Source organism: Syngnathus typhle, linkage group LG4 (assembly GCF_033458585.1).
Source record: "Syngnathus typhle isolate RoL2023-S1 ecotype Sweden linkage group LG4, RoL_Styp_1.0, whole genome shotgun sequence".
Classification (NCBI taxonomy): Eukaryota; Metazoa; Chordata; class Actinopteri; order Syngnathiformes; family Syngnathidae; genus Syngnathus; species Syngnathus typhle.
This window is the reverse complement of record NC_083741.1, coordinates 18,447,590-18,469,893: the sequence shown is the minus strand read 5'-3', so window position 1 is coordinate 18,469,893 and position 22,304 is coordinate 18,447,590. Positions and strand designations below refer to the sequence as shown.

General features: G+C 41.6%; 1 protein-coding gene across 1 annotated transcript in view; it reads right to left on the bottom strand.

Annotated features, from left to right (window-relative positions):
• The window catches only part of LOC133153241 (protein unc-13 homolog C), a 77,246-nt gene that overhangs the window by 41,288 nt on the left and 13,654 nt on the right, over window positions 1–22,304 (bottom strand). The window contains exons 3-11 of the mRNA XM_061277400.1: window positions 18,056–18,078; window positions 17,450–17,496; window positions 15,848–15,926; window positions 13,005–13,010; window positions 12,706–12,777; window positions 8,201–8,420; window positions 7,551–7,778; window positions 4,906–5,047; window positions 1,584–1,753 (exon numbers count right to left, since the gene is read on the bottom strand). Of these exons, the coding sequence (XP_061133384.1) occupies window positions 1,584–1,753; window positions 4,906–5,047; window positions 7,551–7,778; window positions 8,201–8,420; window positions 12,706–12,777; window positions 13,005–13,010; window positions 15,848–15,926; window positions 17,450–17,496; window positions 18,056–18,078 (987 nt within the window). The remainder of the gene's footprint in view (window positions 1–1,583; window positions 1,754–4,905; window positions 5,048–7,550; window positions 7,779–8,200; window positions 8,421–12,705; window positions 12,778–13,004; window positions 13,011–15,847; window positions 15,927–17,449; window positions 17,497–18,055; window positions 18,079–22,304) is intronic.

Here is a 22,304-nt window from a genome sequence, read left to right as displayed (position 1 = left end):
AATCAACCAGCATCTATGAATCATATTATCTAAAGGCAGAAGAGCAATGACAAGAATTATTGATTGGATGACTTCATGTACTGTAAAGCATCAATGCTGTCGTACTTTTAAAAAGTGTATAATCAACAAGAAAATGTTGTGTTAAGTGTGGCACACCGTTTTGACCTTCTGGTCATATTTCAGCATTTCCCCTTCGAGCAGTCAAAGTCAGGAGTCCCTTATCTGCTTACAAAACCATTTGGTCCAACGATCCTAAGTGTTAAAACTGTTCAATTTACATTTTTGACTTAGGCGGAGACAAAAAGTCAATGATTGTAGCATAAACGTGACGATTTACAATCAGGATGCGACCTGAAGCTTTCCACAAGTCATTCAACACGAAATTGTTATGGAAGAGTCCAGATAAGATCCGAGTCTGCCAAGCTACTTTTTTGGTGTGAGTAATGTAAATAAAAGCATGCACGGTAAAACACACTGAGTTAGTCTGTTGGTAAACTGCAAATATCAGCGGTAAACAAAGATAGCGACATGCTACTCTTTACTTTGGTTAATAATTAGGTTGCAAAGCGAATGCGTGAGGCCTCGTGCTGGAGAGGCACTTAAGAGGCTTCAAGAGGAGAGCAGCTGGATGGGTGATCACCCACCTCGGGAAAGGCCTTTTAAACATTCATCGCGGGTATTTAAAGAGACTCTGAACCACGCCACCGGGCACGGGGTCACTCGCAGCGCAAATGGCTTCCATTTAGTGAGAGAGACAAACAATACTTTAACTGCAGTCTACACTCCTCTTAAGCCAATAATTGAACCAACGGCAGGGCGGAAATAGGGGAACACTCGGGTTGGGAACCACAGAGCCCATGCGTTCTTTGGTACTTGAGGAATATTGATGGGCTCCCTTGGAACACACTTGATCTGACCATAAATTTATCCTGCTATCTTTGAGGATAATGGTTATTGGATGGGAGCGGATATAATGGTTACACTGTGGCTACTGTGTAATGGGATTTTGTAAGAGAGGCCAGGAGAAGAAGATCAATTTGCTTGTCGAACATAAACTTTGTGGCCTGATGAATGGCCGGGAACAATGATGGGAAATTAAAGGGACAGCATCTTGATTTATTATTATTTTTAAAATTATTAAGTTGCATAATGGACTAAAAGGTCCATTTGTTTAAATTAGCTCTACCTGAAGTCTTTATAGTTACTAGTAATCCTCCTCAAACTTTCTGAGAATATTTTCCTAATATCCTACAACGAAATACTGCTCCACCCAATATGGCTTCATTACCTGCCAGCTCTGATAAAATGAATCTTTGACGTCTATAGCTGTCAATGGTAGTGAATGGGTTCATGATAATTGGAAATTTCTCTGTACTTCTTGTAGTGTTCAGGACAGCAGAGAAGGCTTCAGTGGCCCTGGGCAGCCCACCACTTTTGATGTTTGACGCTTGAGGTACTTTTGGCACAGCGGTATTTCAGGCTTGGTTGCGTGCTAAAAGCCACAGTTTAGTTGTTGGAAGAGATGCTGCAAGGCATTTTGTTGTCAAATCGTCTTGTGTGTCATTTGCGGTTACAAAACTTACCTAGATTGTACCAAACATCCATTTCCCCACTGAGCGTGCGGACCTCGATGATGGTCTGACCCAGGAAGTCATCGGACTCTCGCTTGAAATGCTGTTTCACCCGCGACTTGATGTCGTCGTCCTCATCCCACACTCGCACCTTGATTCGATCCGTGGCGTTGTGACATTCGCTTGGGGACGACACAAGGAAAGACATGTCGGTCAAAGCAATCCGCGGCGTCGTGTTCCACAGCGTCGCCTTTGGCTGTCAGCTCATCGGGTCGAGGCGTTTAACCGACCAGAATGATTTAATGTCAAATTCGCAATTGGATAAGACGCACATTTCCTAACCCTTTTGTTTTATAAACTGAGAACAATTCTTGCCTGTCATAAGATAAAAATCTCTGTGTGAATGGGCACGCATTTCATTTGTGTTTATGCCGAATCTTGTTCGCTGCCTGTCAGGGAGCGTCACCCCCAAGACACCTCGTGACCTTTCCTCTGCACGACTCTCTCGGAGCGCATGCAAAGATCATCAGAGTGGAGCTGCGTGTTACACAAGAATGACTGCGTCGCGTTCACAAGGAGGATTATCTATTTGTGAAAACATTATGTGAAATAAACGTCGCTTCTGTCCGACGCGCTAATGCAACGCCGCCCAATACTTAAAGACGTTGTCAGACCGTCCGCCCTCGCAATTATAGCCAACAGATTAGGACGTGTACTAATGACGTCTTGGGTGCAAAATCCACCCGAACGCCAGTTGCAGTATTTCTACGCTAATCCCTTTCTTTGGGAAGCCCCGCATGATTGCAGCTGTGCTCGTCTTGGATTTTGCTTTTCGCTAAGCACATGGTAATGTATCACTCTATTAATCTACATCCCTGTAGTAAAAGGAAAGAGTTTTATGACGGTCACCGCTGGAGCCTCATTACAGGTGTGGAGGTTGCGCGCAAATGCCAAAGGCAGCAAGTTGCAGTTATTATTTCCATCACAAAGTTTCATTTGATTGTTTTGCATGCACAAATATTTACTGTAGATGCACAATTTCAAGATTACGTAAGAAACTAGCATGTGATATACGAGTTTCATGTCACACAAGCGTACATTTTCATTTTTATTGGGTTATAATAGTGGCAATAAAGTGTTTTAAATTGAAAGATTTACGATCATTATGTCTTTACTAATCATAGACAACTGTGACTTCCAACTTACAAAATGAAGGATTTCACATCTCACGCAGACAAATAAAATAAAATAAAATAAAATATATAATTTTGTTATTCTTTAAAAATGTGCTGCTTTACTGTACAAACAATATCAGAAAAATCCACATTGTTCGGTAATGCCCCAGTCATAGTTGATCTTAATCTAAGAATATAAACTATAAGGATGCATGCAAACCGCCGCAGGAATGATTAAACCCAAGCCCTTCACCCGAGCGTAGCATCCTGGCAAGTAAAACGACAGCTGAGCTTGCGCAGTGATTCATAAACACCATCAGACTCCCACATTACGGCGATCACGGTTGAGCTCGGCGTCAACGGTTGGCCAAGCGCTATTGTTGCCTTGCGTGGGGCATCAAACGCATGAGGAGATTTGTCACTATAAATCTTCTTTCGGAGACAAGACCTGCTTGTTTTTATGTTGATTTTTGTACGTTGATGAATGCCAACCGATCCCATCCTGCTGCAACTCACCTCGATTTATTCACTCGTATTACCGAAATGAGTACTCGATGGAACGACACTTTAGCTGGGAAAAAAAAAAATGTTGATGAGAGAAAATGATGCTTGAGCCATTCTCAGTATCGTAACACACGAGGGATAAAAATAGTGAGTTTATAACCAGATGTGTGCTGACGTTTGCGTGATTCTAGAGCATTCTCACAGCATCCGAATACAGTGACCAGCCTCAATGCATAATATGCACGTCTCACTGGCTACAGATTTATCAACATATCAGTTGCTGAAGGGCTTTTTGGGAAGCGGAGCTTTCCATAGAGCAACTGAGGACAACCCTTGCGCTAGCTTGTGAGTCATACGGTATCACCATGCCACACATTTACATGCACATTAAACATGAGATTCTGCGGATTAAAATACATCCTCCGGTTCAATCATGAATTTGTATTTAATGAGCTTTACTTGTTGCTTTTTTTTCAGAATGTGATGGTAATTACCTATTTGATCAAACCTGGCTGTGAAATATTTGCAATGTTTGACACAGTATTTCACCTTTCGAGATGGAAAATGAGAAAGAAAAAATGTGCCAGTCATTAAAAATTGCAACTGCTAATTGCTTTTCACTCTCACAGACGTTTCATTGACTTATAATAATTAATGATTGCCATGTTTGAATAATTAATTATTAAACTCTCATATAAGATATAATATATTATATTAACTCTTCGGGAGAAATGCTCTATAAATAGAATTCACTTAAAGTGTCCTCAGCGCCATTGTGTGAAATTTGAGTGATCTAATACTAAACATGTTTGATAACGGTTGCTACTCAACGTCTCTGAGCATAAATGGCTCTGAAGCCAGCTCGTCATTGATGCAATGCGTCTTCACTTAATGCAGCAACATTAGCGATCATCAGCTATCAGCACAAAGGAAGGTGCTCGAGAGCCATTAGGCTGACATAGACACAGGTGTAAACAGATAAGACCCCTTGACACTTATGACTCACGGCTATTTTCTTTTCACCTCCAAAATGGGTAGAAAATGATTAAGTTGTGTTTTAATATGCACATTGTTATTTGCTTGTGTGTTGTTGCGATACCATTTTATCTATAGTCTTAACCGGAGACAAATGCAAATACTGCGCCACAAAAGCCAAGGACAAGAGGACAGGAAAGCAGATATTCAGCATGTCGCCTTGCTCTTCCACACCATGTGATGGTCACAGTGTCCCCTTCTTTTTTTTTTTATGTTATTACCGAGCAAAAATAGAGTCAGGTAGCTAGTAATCAGTCAAGAAATGTTTGGGACTATTACACACCCTCTTCAGAGCAGGAGAAAAAGAGGCAGATAGGTGTGACTTTTAGGGAGGACATATTACGTCACCTGCAATTTATTTGGTTGGAAAAAACACACAGATAAGAACTCCCGTGCGTACCCTGATGGATGGTTCTGTACAACTGCAGCAGAACCGGTTTTAGCAATATTGTGCTGCAGATGCTGAATTATAACTTCTATCCAATTGTGCTCCTCTAAACTATTAATAACACAGGTCTGCATGCTAAATAATGGATTGACCCCCCCCACCAAAAAAAAAAAAAAAACAGCCTTTGCTGGAAGCAAAGAGAGAATGAATTGTACAAAAGGTGTCTACTTACAAGCAGAACCTCTCATCCCACACTGGATTGAGGTTGCCAAAGATGGTCTTTGTCCGACGCTTGGTCTTTCCCACCTGGACAGTGACGTATGGGTCGCTGGAGCCCGTTTTATCCTTGGCCTGGAGCCCTTGAGCACTCATGACTGGAAGAGGAAGAAGTGAATGATGCTAAGAAAAGGGAAGTTCTCAATTTTATGTACAATGGCTTATACTCGGAATGGTCTTGCTGTTATTGTCATGGGATCGCCGATTCCCTACTTCAGTGGTCTATCATTTTGATGAACCGGCCCTCTTGTGATGTATCAGTGCAAGGATTGGTGCTAAGCCTGTGGTAAATGTCAGAGGTGTGTGTGTGCACAGACTGGATAAAACAGTGGTGAAGGTATTCCAAGATGTAATTTTTAAACTGGGTTTTAGCTTTGGACTTTGTATTTGCATCTTAACAAATGGCCATACAAGTGTTTTCCATGATGGTTTCCATGGAGATTACTTTTCTGAGCAACAAGTCTGTTTTCCTTACTTCTACTTCAAGAGCCATTATGCATTTTTGTCATAAAATGTTTTTTTGTAAAAACACCGCAAGGCTCAGTAGGCGTGTCCCACTAATTATTTGGTTGAGTCATTTTACATTTGATGGTTGGACAAGCAATTAGCAAGTACACTTAAATCAAATCACACATGGACTTAAAACTCAACATTGAGTTTGGAGAAATCATCAGCAAATATGATTTTTCTCAAGTTTTGAGAACACTCGTCAAGCAGCAGTATTTTTACGAGTTCACTTCTTTTGTTCAACTGCATGCTTGATAGCCGGCGGCTCAAAAAAAAAAAAAACAGCTCTGGCTTCACTGACAGGATAGATATTCCTTTCATTTTGCACATAGTGTTAAGTTGATCCATTATTAATCATCTGTCCGGGCAGCGGACTAGTGATTCAGAATCCTATACTTCTATACACGCTGAGGAGGATGCAAGAAGTAAGACAGTTATATTTCAGCTCCATAAAGGGGTGACGGAGACACTGGGTCGTTAAATATGCAATAGACAAATTAAATAATTAATTCTAGATGTATATCCAGGGCATGACTCGAGAGGGTCGTACCACTGTGACCCGTTTACTCCCAGAATACACACAAACACGATGTCTTCTGTGGTAGAAGAGCAAAATCTAAAAAAAACAAAGCATGTCTTACAACCTATTTTGGTTTATGTTCCAGGGAAAATCTCTGCTTTCACTAACAGATTGCAGTCACAGTAACTTGCTCAATAAAGTCCAGCCAGGATTGAAGGTTTTAGATGCCCCCTTGGTCATTTAACCTTGGAAGTTGCTGTCTGGTGAGAAACTATATATGTCACTCGGTCCCCATTGTAGTAAAAATGACATTCATTCATAAAACCACAAAGTCTTTTCATCGCTGTGTGTTGATGTTTTATGTTCAATTTTGTGTTTAGTAATGAATGGGTCCAAATGAAAACAGACAGTGTGTGACTTCCTATGATATATACTTCTGATCCATATAGTAGATTCCACTCAGCTTGTACCTTGTTGCAAGATGAAACAACACGATGGTCGGTTATTAACTACACTACAGATTTAACAGTATATGCTGAAGAACTGAGAATATTATAATGATAAAAAAAATCACCATCTCCCGCAGATCCAAGATTTTATTGATGTTAGATTAAGAAGCATAGAGGCAGAATAGATCTTGGTAGATGTCTGGGAGCTGCAGAGTCAGTCGTTGTTTATTTCATGAATGATGACCAAATAACCAATCAATACCCGCATTCTAAAAAGGGGACATTCAATAGGCTCTTGGGATATTGCCAGCGGCAACCCTTGTTTTTTTTCAAAAGATTGCTCTCTTTCTGTTTTCACTCTTCCAATCCAATATTGGCGCTCTCTATTTGTGTCTCACTTCCTTGGCCTCTGCTGCTCTCTCATATATTGACAAAGCCAAAACTGCAAAACGGGCAGTAACGGGCCTGAGCCTGACAAACAGCAGTTACCATAGAGATACATTGGGGTCCTGAGAATCAGGCTACCCTGCTGACCTTCCTTCTAGTGTTGGCCAAAGTGTCGTTCACAAAAAGGGCAAAGACTGGGTTTGGTTTATAGTTTCCTATAAAGTGAAATATCTGTGAATAGGGATTTTTTTATCAATGGCACTCCGACCGTAGCTAGTAACGGGTTCTGCTGTCGTCATTGCATTTTTACTACAAAGGCTGGCAAAGACGATAAAGTTCATGATGAGGGACGGATCGTCAATTTCCTTTTACAACCGGCAGAAAATGTTAGGTTGTATTAAGCATGAAATAACCCATGAAATGGAGAGAGAGCTATCCCGAAATGTATGCGTATTCAAAAAAGAAAAAAAATGAAGGTGCACTCAATTGCTGTCGTGTCAAATTCCATTCAGGCGCTTGACATTTTGATTGGCATCTCAAACTGCTTGCTGGTAGGTTCATTTTCTGAGCTCACCGTGTAAACGTGTATGAGCATATCCTGTTGCGGGATTAACCTAGGAATGAACTCTACAAAATCTTGCACATCGGTACTTCTGGGAGGCTTTTTATTTTAGCCATGTTTAACATTTGCCAGAAGCAGCCAGCGTGTGTCTTGGTTTTATTGGAGCTACAGCTTACCAGTGATGCTGATTTTAGCCGACCATTTGGAGGTGCCGTCCAGCACAGCCTGCTTGGCTGTCTTGAGATGGCTGGTGAAGTCCTCCTTGGAGATGTCAAACATCTCCTGGATCACTTCAAAAACCTCGGGTCGGTTCTTCTCCCTGATCTTCATTCGCTCCTTCATAGCCATGATTATGTTTTGGGTCTTGTCTTCTGCCCCATGTTTGGAGCTCTTCTCCACTGCCCCTAAAAGAGATGGCAGATTTGGAATTATAGACAGAATGTGTCCCCGAACAATAGAGTCGCTCTCTCTGGAGTTTAATTTTTTTGATGAACTGACTTTCATTTACAAAAAGGCTCATAATTTAAGATTTGATTCTGATAAGGATGAATTATCAGTCTGATAAGGATGAATTGTCGTTTGAGTCGGAGAAAAATTGCCATGCTAGTATCATAATGTTACAAAGCATCACATTTAGGTGTAGCTAATCCCTTTAACTGTGAATAGATTGCCACTAGCATGCTGCGGCACTTTTTTTTTATTATCCGACAGGGTTACAAACGGGACAACCCTGATTACAATACCGATTGGATAGGATAATGTTTGAAAGTGTCTGAGCGAGACAATTTTTTCAATTGATTGTTGACGATTCAATTTTCAGACTTACTCTGTAAACAGTCTGCATTGAGCAGGTCTTGGCACTTTTCGTGGCATTTGACGCCACACTCGGAGCAGCGCATCCCTTGGCGGGCGATGCCCCACAGGAGTCCCTCGCATTCATGGCAGTAAGTGGGCGCAGTGGCCGTCCACACCTCAAAGTTGTGTGGTGTTGTGGAAGAAATTGGGTATATCAAGGCCTGCAGGGTCTTCTTGAAGACGTGAAGTTTCTGAAAAGAGCAAATTAAAGACGTGTAAGGATTACCATGGATTAAAGAGATTGAACCAACTGTGATGCAAAATTCACTATTTTCTCTGCGCACTTGTGTAACCCTGACTGTCACCGTCCAAGTTGGCTTGATCAACTTCTAACTATAGCAAAGTTCAAAGCGTGTGAGAGTAAATCAGATTTAGATCTCATTATACTCAGATTAACAACATCTTTAGCCCCAAAGGCTTTGTTCCAATCGACTGGTTGACAGACTGAAGCCTCTCCGTGCTGAAACACTCGTTGACAAGCCCGTCTTGACAGAAACCTCCTCAAACAGAATGTTTTACTGCAACGGTGGCGCCATCAACAATGGGAAAGCCCTGCCAATTCCTGACGGAAGAATCAATGTGAGCTTTAAAGAAGGTTTTAAAAATGGGAATGGTCCAGATTGAGATGGAGTGAAAGTGGTGGAAAGACAGGATCCATGGAGGCGAGATAAATCTCAACTCGTACCCCCTCCCCATGTGTTAAACAACTTTAGAGCAGCTCACACTGCCCACTCGTACCACCAGATGATTAAATGCTGCCAGATGACAAGACAACGAGGCTAGGTTAAACACAAAGATTCATGCAAAGAGCTGAGCTCAAGTGGACCTTTAATGAAACGCTAAGGGAGACTTGAGAGATTTCTCTTTTTAATCTAAGGGCAACGAGATCTAGCAGATGTCCAAGATTTATTCACAGCCTCTGTAATACGGTTTAACAAGACTTTTTTCGCCCCATTGTTGATCACCCTTGCTATAATTTGTGACAGCATATTTTGATACTTTTAAGTCAGTGTATTGTGTTCTTTTCATTTTAAACTTCAAAGAACTGAAACGGTGATTTACCACGCAAAAAAATCAATTTTAGGCTCAGATCAAAAATATGAAACAGAACACAGGACTGAGCATTTAGTTGGATGTTTTTACATGGACTCGAATTCTGGTAATGGGATTTGTGCAGAACGTAATTTAGCTTGTTAGCCGCCACAATCGATGACATATGCACACGATTCCTCATGAATGAAAAAGGAAAGAACCAATACCCAGTTCAATTCTCATCCACTGTACTCCCAATGCTGCCTATCACACCATTCAGCAAAAGTGTGAAAAGCACTGGTGTGAGTCACCCTGTGAGGTAACCCTGGCTTCGTTGTGCGAGACAGAAGTGTTTGACAGACACCGAGTCTAACTGAGAGCAAGGCACTAGCAGAGTCAAAACCTTGAATCCCCTTTGACCTTTCCCTTTCACCACTTGTTGTCTGTGCTGTCTGCTAATCTGTCCAAACAACCACTTGCAAAATCCAATGGTACACTCAAGTCACATTAGTTTATATTTCTTCTAAGTCTGGAAATGGGTCTGAAGACCACTTTTTGGTAGGGTTAGGAATCAATTCCCTTTTAACTTGTGATCTTAATCTTGCTCTCAGCTGCTTAGGTTTTGGCCTTGCCTTGGTCTAGACCTGACTTGGTCTAGGTCTTCATTTGATCTCAACTCCGTAGTTTTATCTTGACTTGGCCTCTACCTGCCTTGGCCTTATTTTGACTTTGTCTTTAGTTGATGTCAGCTCCTCAAAGTCTTGATCTTGATTTGGTCTCGACATGCCTTGGTTTTGAACTGCTTCAGTTCCAATACTGACTTGATTTCAGCTTTTCCAAGTCTTGTCTTCTTCTATATCTGCCTTGAAAAGTGTGATCTTTATAAATTTGGGGCTTTGCAATCTGCGTCTACGGCTGAATGTCCTTGTGTAGATAAGGCAACACTAACAACAATGAACTCCTGAGCATTGACAATCAATTTTTTCTTGATATTGTGGTTTGTTTCATAGTCTGACAGCATGCAATGCAGGCACTTTTGGATACACAAAATTCCCAGGCCCTGAATGTATTTAGTAGTAATTAGCTCATTGAATATTATTAACTCTATTGAATCATTAACCCCACTGTCATGCATATTACATCGATATCACTGTGATAAATGCAGATCCACAAAGGCTGTCGTGAAACGGTTGGACCACAGACAGATAAACACAACCCAAGTTCTTTATATTGATGTTGTCCACAACTGAAAAGTTGCGAATAGCTGACGCATACACAGTTTCACTCTGCCCTAAAAAGCTAATCAACTGGAAACATGATTCAGATGTCTTATATGGCAGCTGATTTGAAACATCCGTTTAAGGTAATATAAAGTGGTAGACACCAGCCGGGATGTGTAGGATAGAGAGACATCACAAACGCGGGAGGTGAGGGGGCAGCTTGTTCAACGTGGACGCCCGATCGTTCACGTCAACGCCGCCGGACAGCGATGAAGAATTACTCGCTGTGTTTCTCCCCTTCCATTCTTCTTTCATCACCCTTTTTTCTCAGGATCCACTCCCTAACCAGCAGACACAGAGACAGCTTCTTCCCCCAGGCTGTTGCTCTGATGAACTCACACCACTCATAGAGTCTCAGAGACATTACTGTGCAATAACATCCTGCTCTTCACACCTTTTTGAATTTGTCTACACTGTTTTTGCCATTATTCACATGTCCTGAATGTTGTTAGTCACCTAAATGTTGAAGAGGGTGTCAATCTAACGTCATTTGATTGTCTGTACGTAGCCCCCCTCCCCACTCGCCCGTCCTCCAGCCCCCTCTTCTAGTCCTCAAAGAGAAGCACTCTCCTGGACTTAATGCAGCAGATAAAACTCTGACATCTGCTCGGCCTACTTACAACAACCGCACAATCTGCAGCCTTGCTGGGAACTCGACCACAAAAATACACAACACTGTTTGCCCTCTGTCCGAATATACTTCTCGACAGCTGCCCCTTTAGGTCCCTTGCTTACAAGGATGCACAGTCTCAAATTATAAAAGGGGGCAGCCGGGCTCCACTAATAAACACAATGAATATTTCATGTCTCTTCACTCCCATCTGGATTTTCCGTCTTTAAAATCCTTTTAATCTCCCACAATGCTACCACATATCATTAAATAGTGACCTCAACTCCAACAGACAACAATCCCTTAATTAGTCAATAACACCGTTATCTTCTTAAAATAATAATAAACACTTTTTCCCCTTACTATATCTTCACAAACCAATTCTCAATAGACCTAATTCATGACGAGTGTACTTGGGTTGCCAGTTGTTAGCAATGTTGTTTGCATTTTAGCAATTCCCATTTGAAATACTAGCTGCTTGTAGTTTTTGCGAGTCGAAACGTAGACTATAGGCTGAAACGGCTGAGACAATTGTAGCTTTTAGCATGTTTCTGTTTTTTATATTTGCGGGGCAAATGTTAAAATAAGTATACAGGACAAGCATCGGATACTTGATGTCTATTTTTGGAAATGCGTCCATATTTAATGCAGGGAGTTTAGTTCTCACGTAGCCTCAAGTTCAACCTGGTTTGCCTGTTGTTCTGCAGAGAAAGTGCTCTCACTCCTGCCTGCTGTAAATCCACCTCTCCCTCTGGGAGAGACGAATTGCAATCAATTAATACAGAGACAGCTTTGGAGGTCACCACAAAAGTGTCTCTTCCTATTGACTTTTACATTCCGCCTGTTCTCTATTACAGTAGCTCGGCCTTCCATGGTTGCTGGGTGTTTATTAATAATTACTGGAGGTTGTCAAATTTGACATAGCAGGAGCAAATTTTAATGAATGGCAGAAAATACGTGCCAGACATGCGAGTAGGGTTTTTTCACAAAACCTAATGAGGACAAAGCCAGTTTAAAAATAAAGTCAAATCTATTACGGACAAATCAACCATTCATGTTGCAAACGATGTTTTTAAAAACATGGCCATTAGTTATGAAATACAGAAAATGAGATACAAGTTTACCAACAAGAAACATGAGCATAAAACTGTGGAGTGACTGTTGTTAATACTGTGTAAGATCGCATCCTCTATTTCTGTTTGAGAGTTTTTACAAGCATCAGTAAGTGCTGCTGTTTTGGTTATCAAGAGATTTCTAATGGGCTCAGCGCTTAAATATTTCATGTGATTGTGTGAACAATGGCATCTATGAAATGAGGTAATGACAGACCCAGGAGAACTATTTGTTTGTTTCCAAATGCCAAAAGGGAGCTGTTTATTTGGGGGGGGAGGCATTTATTTCTAAGAACTGGCACACAGTGCTGATAAACGGTAGAGCCACTTAGGTTTCTTTTAAAATAACCATCTCCCGTGGCTTCCCCAGTCTGGGGAACAACCTCATCTGAGAGCTCAGCTGTAACCAAACAAAGGCCAAGCGTGCACAGCGGGTACTCACCAAGTCCTCGTTGTTCAGGGTGGAGCGATTCACCAGAGCGAACGAGATGCCTGCCTTTCGAGCAGTGAGGGTCTGTGAGCAGAAGTGGAACAAGGTGCATGGTGGTGATGAGGAGGAAAGAAATCAATGACCTATTTTTGAGAGTTTTTCTGCAATTTATCACAGGCAGACAATGCATCTGCACAAACATGTAAAAATAAGAATGGGAAAAGTAGTTCCACAATCCGTGCCAGCGTCCTGATTATGTTCCACCTTTTGAAGTATAGTCTAGATTGAGCAGAGACACAAAGGAATCTTACCAAAGCCTGCGGTTTCCAGGAGTCCACCAAATGAGGATGAAAGAGAGACACAAAAGAATTAGACAAGTTCCAGCAAGTTAATTAGGACTGAAAAGCACTAACGGCAGAGTCGTTGTTTTCCAAAGTGAGCGTACAAGTGTCTTAACTGCCATGCAGGACTGCTGATTGTTTTGCTTTACAGCCTTTAGGCAGATAACTCGTCATCAGGCATCACAAAGCCCATTGCATGATGTTTTTTTCTGTGTGTTTTTAATCCATCCATGCACTAAATATTACTCATTTGCAGTCATGCTTGACTTTTTTCTCTCAAGTTCGCCGTCTTATATGTTCAGCTGTATGCTCTGCACAATCATTTTAGAGAAACACCGAGGGAAACACACACACACAGACGGACAGTACGGGTGAAGCCAGCTGTGCTACATACACCAACCTGACGCATACACACTTGCTCGGATGTTCACAAACGCACAAATGGTAACACGCATGTAGACTGGGGTGGGAATTGCAGAGGAAATTGCAATGCTGTACACTGCCAACTATTATCATGGTATCGTTGTTATGGTATGAATAATTGATTTGGGGGGGGTCAGCTAGGATGGGAATAGAAGTAACTCGAATACAATACATCAACCGTTTTTCTCCGAAGGACCGGTTCACGGTAGTACAGTTTTCTCGGACCGGCAACTTGACGCATGCGTATGTATATTACCAATCAAAAACAATCGGCGATCACAATTATACGCTCAGCTGCAAAAAACAAACAAATATATACACGCTATTTATTCCACATTTATTTATTTATTTTATATTTATTTATTTAAGGCCATACCAGTCCACAGACCAGTACTTGAGAACCTCTGCGGTCGATATTTTGTCCCACCTCCAATATAGATGCACAGATACACACAGACACGCACACACATATATATGTGATAATGACATTTGTTTTAAAATGAACACCCTCTGAATCTTTGAACCCATTGGTGACACACACACACTACAGACACTGACAGCTGACAATAGTGGACCGGTCTTTACCACCAGCCTCTTCTATGGTAAAGATCTACAGACGGCCATGGAGAACGGCGGAAAGAACCTCTACATGAACTGTGAGCGTTGATGTAAGTTTTTTTTTATTATTTTTATTCTTTTTAATCAACATGCACCAGCACTGCTGAGGTTGCTGCAGGCAATCCGACATGACTGATTGGATCTGATCAGTGGCAATATCACTGCTTTTTAAATCAATTTCCATAGTTGGACTTTTTTTTTCTATTTGTGCGTCTTCATACTGATATGTTGTTGAACCCCGCTGCTGCTGCCCTGAAGCAATCATACAGCAGATGAGGGGGGGGGCATGGGGGGGGCATTGACAAACGCATGACAAGAAGGGAGGGGGGAGGGACAGGCACCAATTTTTTATTGCTGACTTCATCCCTTGTGTAAAAGGCTTGTCGAGCGTCACTTTTACATGATTTAAAAGCCGCACACCGTTAAATCAAGAGTCAATGAAGTCTCTCCCGTAGATATATTTTTGGGTTGAGTTGTCAAAATTTCAAGTTGAATCCAATAACAATAAGAAAAAGTCATCAAAAAAAGGCTGAAATCTGACAACTCACTGAAAAATATCACCCATAACTGTGATGGGTCTTATGTAGGAATGGCAAAATATACACGCAAAATCCCAAAAGATTAACAAAAATAAAGTAATAATTAAGACAACAACCCATACTTACCAAGACAATGTTGGTTATTAATTTCATGAGAGACATGGACAAATACAGCATCAACTCATGTTGTTCACTGTGATATAAACATTTATCAGCATCCATAGTAATCCAAGCATTCAAATTAGCCTATTCCATGATTTTAAAAGAGTAAAAAGTATTTACAGATTTTTTTTTAATTATTTTTGTTACATGGTTACGGCTAAGGTACATGATGATGAGCAACATACATACACAAGAGACACGGTCACAGACAAACAAGAATAGACACATTTGTCGTCATTGTTGTTGAGAGGCGGTGATCGTGTGTCGCTAAAGTGGAGCGTCGGGTTTATGTCGGGTATGTTATGACACATTATGTGCCAATAAAAGCAAATGTAGAAGCATGCTCTAACAAATCTAAATTTCTGTGTAGCTCAAACACATCACTCTAGTCCCTGCAAAGCAACCAGTTTACACAGCGAGTGTCGTCTAATCCACTGAGGTTTGCACTTGAGTTTCATCACTTCATTATACAATGCCAGAGTACTGCAAATTTCCTGACTAGATTATTCGGATTTGTTCGCTTCATTTCTATTGCGCAATGTAGCCGCCGGGTCCCATGAATAACTGACAAGACGAATGATCACATTATTAATGAATTAATTAATATGGCTTGCATCGCTCAAGACTAAATCTGCAGTCAACATTTTGAATTATCTAGATATATTTTTAGTCCATTTGTTTGTTTATAGTAAATAAAGATTGCACGACAGTCATTGTTTGACACACCTCTATTGTGTGATGGAGAGTGTCGTGATCTTATTTAGATTTTCGGAATTATTTCTCATTATACTCTTTATTTCTATTGTGCAAGGTGGAATACATGTGATCATTTCGGATCTTCCCATAGATTTTCTTTTTAAGCACTATACGGGACGACAGGCGCACTACAAGTTGTTATTCCTCACTCGGAAAATGAATGACAATCAGGTTGGCGGTAAAGCTACGTTTCTATTCCGCTCCTTCAGCTGATACTCACACAATGTGGAGTTCCACCAGCGGGACACACCGTAAGGTCACTCAGATAGCTTTGACATAAATCACACACAACCCCGTTAAAGACAGATGACTCACCAGGTCTCGGACAAGAGGCACAGTCCTTTTGCGGCGTAAATCTGGCATGCTGTCAATACCGTAAAGAATACTGCCGGCCCTAGAGAAGCAGACAGATTTAAAGTGTATTAATATCATAATAATGCCACGTGGGGGGAGACATTACTACTATGAGAACTTTTGATTTACGCGGGCCAACAAGCACCATGGATCACGCCTCCTGCCTTCACCTGTCTCACCTTTGGATAGAACTTCATTGCAATCCATTGTGGTACTGCTCTAGATCGTCTAAGCCGCATCGCTGGCGTCGGGGGGGATCAAGTACCTCCAAAATCACTTTTCAGAAGAGCCCAAAAATGTGTTTGTTCAACTATTGGCTCATCCGTGGCTTCTTTAATGCTCCTCCAGGAAGTGTAGTAACAGCAGGGGTGTTGTAGTTTCTTTGCAACAGATGCCAAGGAATGGTTGGATTTTAATTTAATTTTAATAACCAACCAATTAGATTCATTGCAGCACGTTAATTTCAGGAATCAATTTGTACCGTGGCGACACACCCAGAATTTCGATTTACGTAGGAACCGACACCACCACAGCAGTCAAGTCATTATGTTGCGACATTAAATTCAATTCCTGTATCCCATTTTGTCGAGGATGCCGATTGCTTCTGTCGTTGTGACATTTAGGTGTTGACTCAATTCTCTCACAACGCCCTCGGCCTGAATCGCATCCTTTCCCCCGCCGTCCCACCAGCCTTGTTCCTGCACTACCAGGCTCTGGGCGGCATCACCTCAACTGTCACTCAAAGTCTATCTAATGACCTCGACGGCTAGTTCTTCCTCTGCGTTACTGGAGCTCCTCAAGCCTTTTGCGTCAGGCCCCGAGTTACACAATCTGACGAGCAGCCGGGTGGGTCCATGCCTCACCACGGGGAGGGGCCTTTAACTCTCGCTGCTTCTACGCAAAGGTCGTGCTCCAGATGGCCCAATTGTGAGCTGGGGTTATGTGGGTTAAATAGTGGTAACCTTTTTTGGTAACTTTTGGAAATTTGCATACAGAAAACTTAGCAGGTACGTGGATCAAATTTCTGGCTCATAGGCTAACAATGAGAAATTTGCTTTGGCCTTCCTTTGTGGAGTTTGTATGGTCTATCTCTGCTTGTTTGGGTTTTGTCCCAAAACATATATCCTTGGTGTATTAAAGACTCAGAATTGTTCCTCGATGGTACCGTGAGTGAGAACGGTTCTTTGTGTAAATACATGTGCCCTTTGATTGGTTGGTGATCAATTCAGGAGCCTAAGGTCAGCCAGCGTAAGTGACGCCAATGTGGATTAGTTCTTTAGAAATTCCCAATTCCCTGCCATCCAGTCCCAGTACAACTATGCCTCAACGTGAAGCCCAAATGTTTACAGTCCACAGTAAAGAAATTGGCCTGACTATTCTAATACTTTGCGTTTAGCTTGCCCTAGTTCACAAATTCTAGAGTTTATACTGCCTTAACTAATTGGGGGTGCCTGGCAGAGAAACAAAAGATCCTGTCACATTTTGCTGCCTCTGTTTGTGGAGTAAAGTAAAAAACAGCCCAACCAGAAACTGTGAACCAATTAGACATGAGCTACCACTCACCCTCCAGACTGCAAGCCGAGCAGTTTGGGGTCCAAAATACTCCGAGGCTGCAAAAGAAAAGACAAATGCACTGTTAAAAACCACCACAGGTTCCGAATTACGTGGCCAATCACGAAATGGCTCATTCAGAACAAAACACCCCCCTACGTTCAGGAGTCAATTCAGGATAAACTAAATGATGGGTGAATAGTAGGAGGAGAAGACGGAGAACACAGCGGGAAGAGAGAGAAGCACCAAAGGCGAAAATGGACCAAATTATTCCACATCAATGTAATTTGTGGGCTCAAGACCGAAAATGATGTCGCTCTTGGTGCTTCGGGCCCAGATATGCCTATTGTGTAATGCTCCCTGTTCACTGACCAAAATAGTATTACACACAAATTCCTCGGGGGAAAAAAGGAGTAGCGAAAAGGGTTATGACAGGATGACGGCATGGATTTTCTTTTTTTTTTTTTAAGCACATGCTGGATTTTCTTTTGAACACCTGACAAATAAAGTATCGTGATTTTTCACATTTGGTTTATGGATGACACATTCCACTACGCTTCCACAAACACATGCACATGCGTGAACATCACGTGTACAAGAAGAACAGTGACTTAAAACCTGAGTATCCAAACCACTGCAGTCTGAAAGGAGAAAATGACAGCAAATTCAATCAAGGGCATCTTACTTGCATAAGCAATTAACGAGTGAATAGGGCCATAACTCATTATGTGAGGATAATGGTAATGCCACAACATAGACTTTCTGGTGTATTGCAATACATCATTATAGATTTATAACTGAAAACTCATCAACGGTCTTAGATGCATGCAAATCTAAGGCTTTGTCACTTTCTGGCCCAATTTGATCTTGATTATAATTTTAAAATACATGGCACATTGACAGGAATATTTTTTATCAGCGACTGTATAGAGAAAAGTTGTTACGGAGTAAAGCAGTTAACACACCTCAAAATGGAGCATATATATAGTATATATATTTTGCTGACACAGGAGGGCTGAGCCAAATGAACAACCATGCACGTTAAATACCGGATCAATGCAACACGATATAAACGGCATCTTTGATCGAACACCTGAATTACCGGGCATGTTGACACGCTACATTGGACGAGTGCAAAGGGTTTGGTATCGGATGGCAATTTTTGCAGACGAACCTGCTCGGAGAGCTTAGGCTGGACCGCAGAGTTGTAATTAGTCCACAATTGATCGGCATATGATAGATGGTGATGTTGTGCAAATGTTATGTACTACAAACTACACACAGGTGATCATAAGAGGGTGATTAAATTGCAGCCGTAACTACAACAACCCCATGCAATTTTGTTTGCTGTTGACATGCTGTCAAGAGGACTGCTCAGACAATTAATGATTAAAACATGAGAGCACGGAGCAACTAAATCTGCCGTTTTCCCCAGGAATGCAATCACCTAGCAGAAATGCCAATGAATGAAAATGATGATTAGAAATACTGCTGGAATCATTGCCAATCATAGCCATGTAAACCTTCCTCCTATTTGCTCTGAACAGGAGGCAGTATTGAAGCAATGGGGTTGAACAAACAAGATTAGGGTTATCATTTTATTATTATGCAGGCTGACAAGTTAGTCCTGAAACTTGGACAGAACCTACCTCTAGACAATATTTTTCAACCAGTCAATTGTAATCTTTTCTATTTTGAGTCATCTTTCAATCAATGCTGGTGGTTCCCCATTGAGACTTTTATCCTTTTTGTAAACATGGAATATCAACACAGTGCAACTTCTGGCCTTGCTGTGCGGCCAAAGCCACAATATATCGGATGTGGCTGCACCCAAGTGGAGGAACAGCACTTAGCTGTGTGTGTAGGCAGCGCGGACAGCAATCAGCTAAGCTACTTTGAGCCGCAGCCTGACAAGATTGAGTCATCGCTCAGCCGCAGTTGCATGAGATAAAAGCCTTACAGCCGGTTGAGATGAACCTCATTTCACAGGTGCCTTAAATCTCGCAGGGGGCAAAAAGTAACAAAGATAGCGGCCCAGGTCTTTTCCCATGCTGTGGGCAAAAGTGTTGCGCGAGTAACAATGGCAGTAAATTTAGCATCTTGGAACCGACACGCGTGATCACACCTCGTGTAGATCAGCGCTCACCAGAGCAGAAAAGCCTGCTTTTGGCTGATAGCGGGAAATACACAACATTCGCTCCAGGATGAACACACCAGACACACAAATATATGCTGGTGTGTTTCTATTTACTCATACAGGCCGAGGCGGGCGCACATCGGGCAGGAGAGAAAAAAAATCCTTAGAGCGGGTGAACCAATTGTTACGTAATCAAAAAACAAGCCCCCAATTCAGTAATAGCTGCATGACACATGGCTGTACTATAGAGACAAGCTTTAACCTTGTCTCAAACTGATGGAAGGGATTTTACTGATGCTTAGCACGTCAGGTCACATCTTACTAGAGGATTTGATAATGCCATCATCAAAGGACAGAAGTAGGATAATGAAAATACAAAAATTCCATTTTTTCACAGGGTTGCAAGCAAGTGCATAGAGCAAAACAGAGTCACAATATTTTCAACGATAAATTAGCAGTCAGAATTGTCGTTCAGCCTTTGTAGCTGCTGCCAGTGGTTTACTTCAAGTGCCAGTGCTGCTCTCAAAAGAAGTGAGGTCATTGGGTTCAGAAAGAATTGTAGGCATGAAACCAGCTAAATAATGGTCTTCATGCTCTGTTGCGCTCCCTGAAACTGACACAGAGGGACCACACTGAGCGTGAGGCTACCGGGCCATGCGAAAACTCAATCCTGTTTAGTAAGTGACAAAGGATAATAGTGCGATGCCAAAGGATGACATTTTCAAATGGTGTCATCAATAAAAGCTATCAGCAAGTAACTGTTGTAGCATATTTTAAGATTGCTCTGCTCACACAATAACAAATAGTGCGTTTCATCTGAAATGAAACGAATGCTTCAGTGGGTAGAGTGCTGGATGAGTCAGAGGGATCAAATGAAAAGTGAATTAATGTTTGTTGTCTTTGCCTATCGAGACTTCAGCGTGTAACATCTGAGAATGTAATTACTGATCTTGGCAAGCACAATGACAAATTGTTGAAAGGATTTTCCGCAACCTGTTGGGTTCTTTTCGAGTAGACTCGCTTCAATGAGGGTTTTTGTTCTGACACGAGTCAAGCACTTCACCTGCCAATGAGTGTTGGCGAGGGCTACTCAACGGCACTCTTTTGACATGTTGGGCGATTGACCCATGTGTGGTGGCGGTTCTGTAAGAGTCCTCGAGATGACTGTTTACCTTCATACATTTTTTCATTGACAAACCACACAGTGAGGTAGCAAGCTGTCGTGCATAGAGTCACACTAAGGTATTTCTGGGTGGAGACACTTTCAGGAAGAAGGAACAGACAGATATGGTAATCAGGCAGCTGTTGGGAGTTTAATTGACGTCTGCACATAGCTCGAAAAGCTTTGTTCTTTGGCTCTAAGCTTTGGTTCCTTCGTACTGTCTCAGATGGCGACTGACAGATTCTGCTCTATACTAAGCTCAATTAATGCTGGATATCAACTGCAGGTCTAAGTCACCACTTCCAATTTAGTGTCTGTTCGTTTTTGGACAAGATTTCCCAGAGTTGAGGGACTCGAGTCAGAGCAGATCAGCCTAAAATGCAGGTAATCAACTAAAGATCACCAGTTCAAGAAAAAATATGTCCTGTGCATATTTAGAAATCTGAGCACTGATCCAGAGCTGATGATGTCAAATTGAATAATAGACATATCCAAACGAGGCCATATGGGAAGAATTAGTCTCAGAGTCCAGTTTAATCCTATAAACTGCCAGTGTCCAAATACCTTTTCAGCCATAATATGCCTTGCCTTGCCATAGTGTATGTGTGTGTGGAGGTAATGCCGCTGCCAGGCTGACATCATAAAAACCTAAAAAAAATACCTCTACCCCAAAGAAAACCTCCTCAGCAGAGGTAATTAAACATCTGTCATTTCAATACAGCAAACGACTTCCATGAGAATTAACTTGTGACAGAAAGAGAGATGGGTTGGGGACTTCACAGCTCTCTGGGCCCCATAATCATAGCTTCGAAAAGACCCTGGAGTCATTAGTTGCGGGTTGCTTACAGCATTCATTACATGCTGAGACACTGCCGAAGTAGCACCGCAGCATTGAACAAATAATAAGCTCTAAAACACAGGTGTCAAACTCAAGACCCGGGGGCCAGATACGACCCGCCACATCATTTTATGTGGCCCGCAAAGACAAATTGTGCATCAAATTCGTGTGTCATTACTAGAATTGCAAATTGTCTTCACTTTTAATAATATTTTGTTTTTTTTAAATATTTGACCAGTTTTTACTCGTCTGATTTGAAAACAAGTTATTTGTCAGTTTGTTTTGTAGCTTTTACTGTATATAATATGAGGTGCTCATACATTTATTTGGGTTGACAGTCATAATGGCCTTCCGAAAGAAGCTATGACGACTGCGGCCCGCGAAAAAAATGAGTTTGACACCCCTGCTCTAAAAGTTGCACTCACATGTAACCTCAACTTATTTTAAACCTCAATTTATCATTTTACACATTTTCCGGTTACTGTTGTGAGAATATATCTATATTTAATTTTTCAATCACAACAGGGCTTACAGGGATTTTTCCTGTAGCTATGACTTCAACATAACTTTAGATTTTTCAACAGTGTAGTAGTTCCGTAATACCTGGCACCTTGTTCCGATTTACATATAAATTAGTTTTAAGTTACCACCTGGGAACACAATCCCATCATAAACAGTAAACCCCTGTACTAATCTACCCCAAGACGTCTTTAAATATTTGGCTGCCATT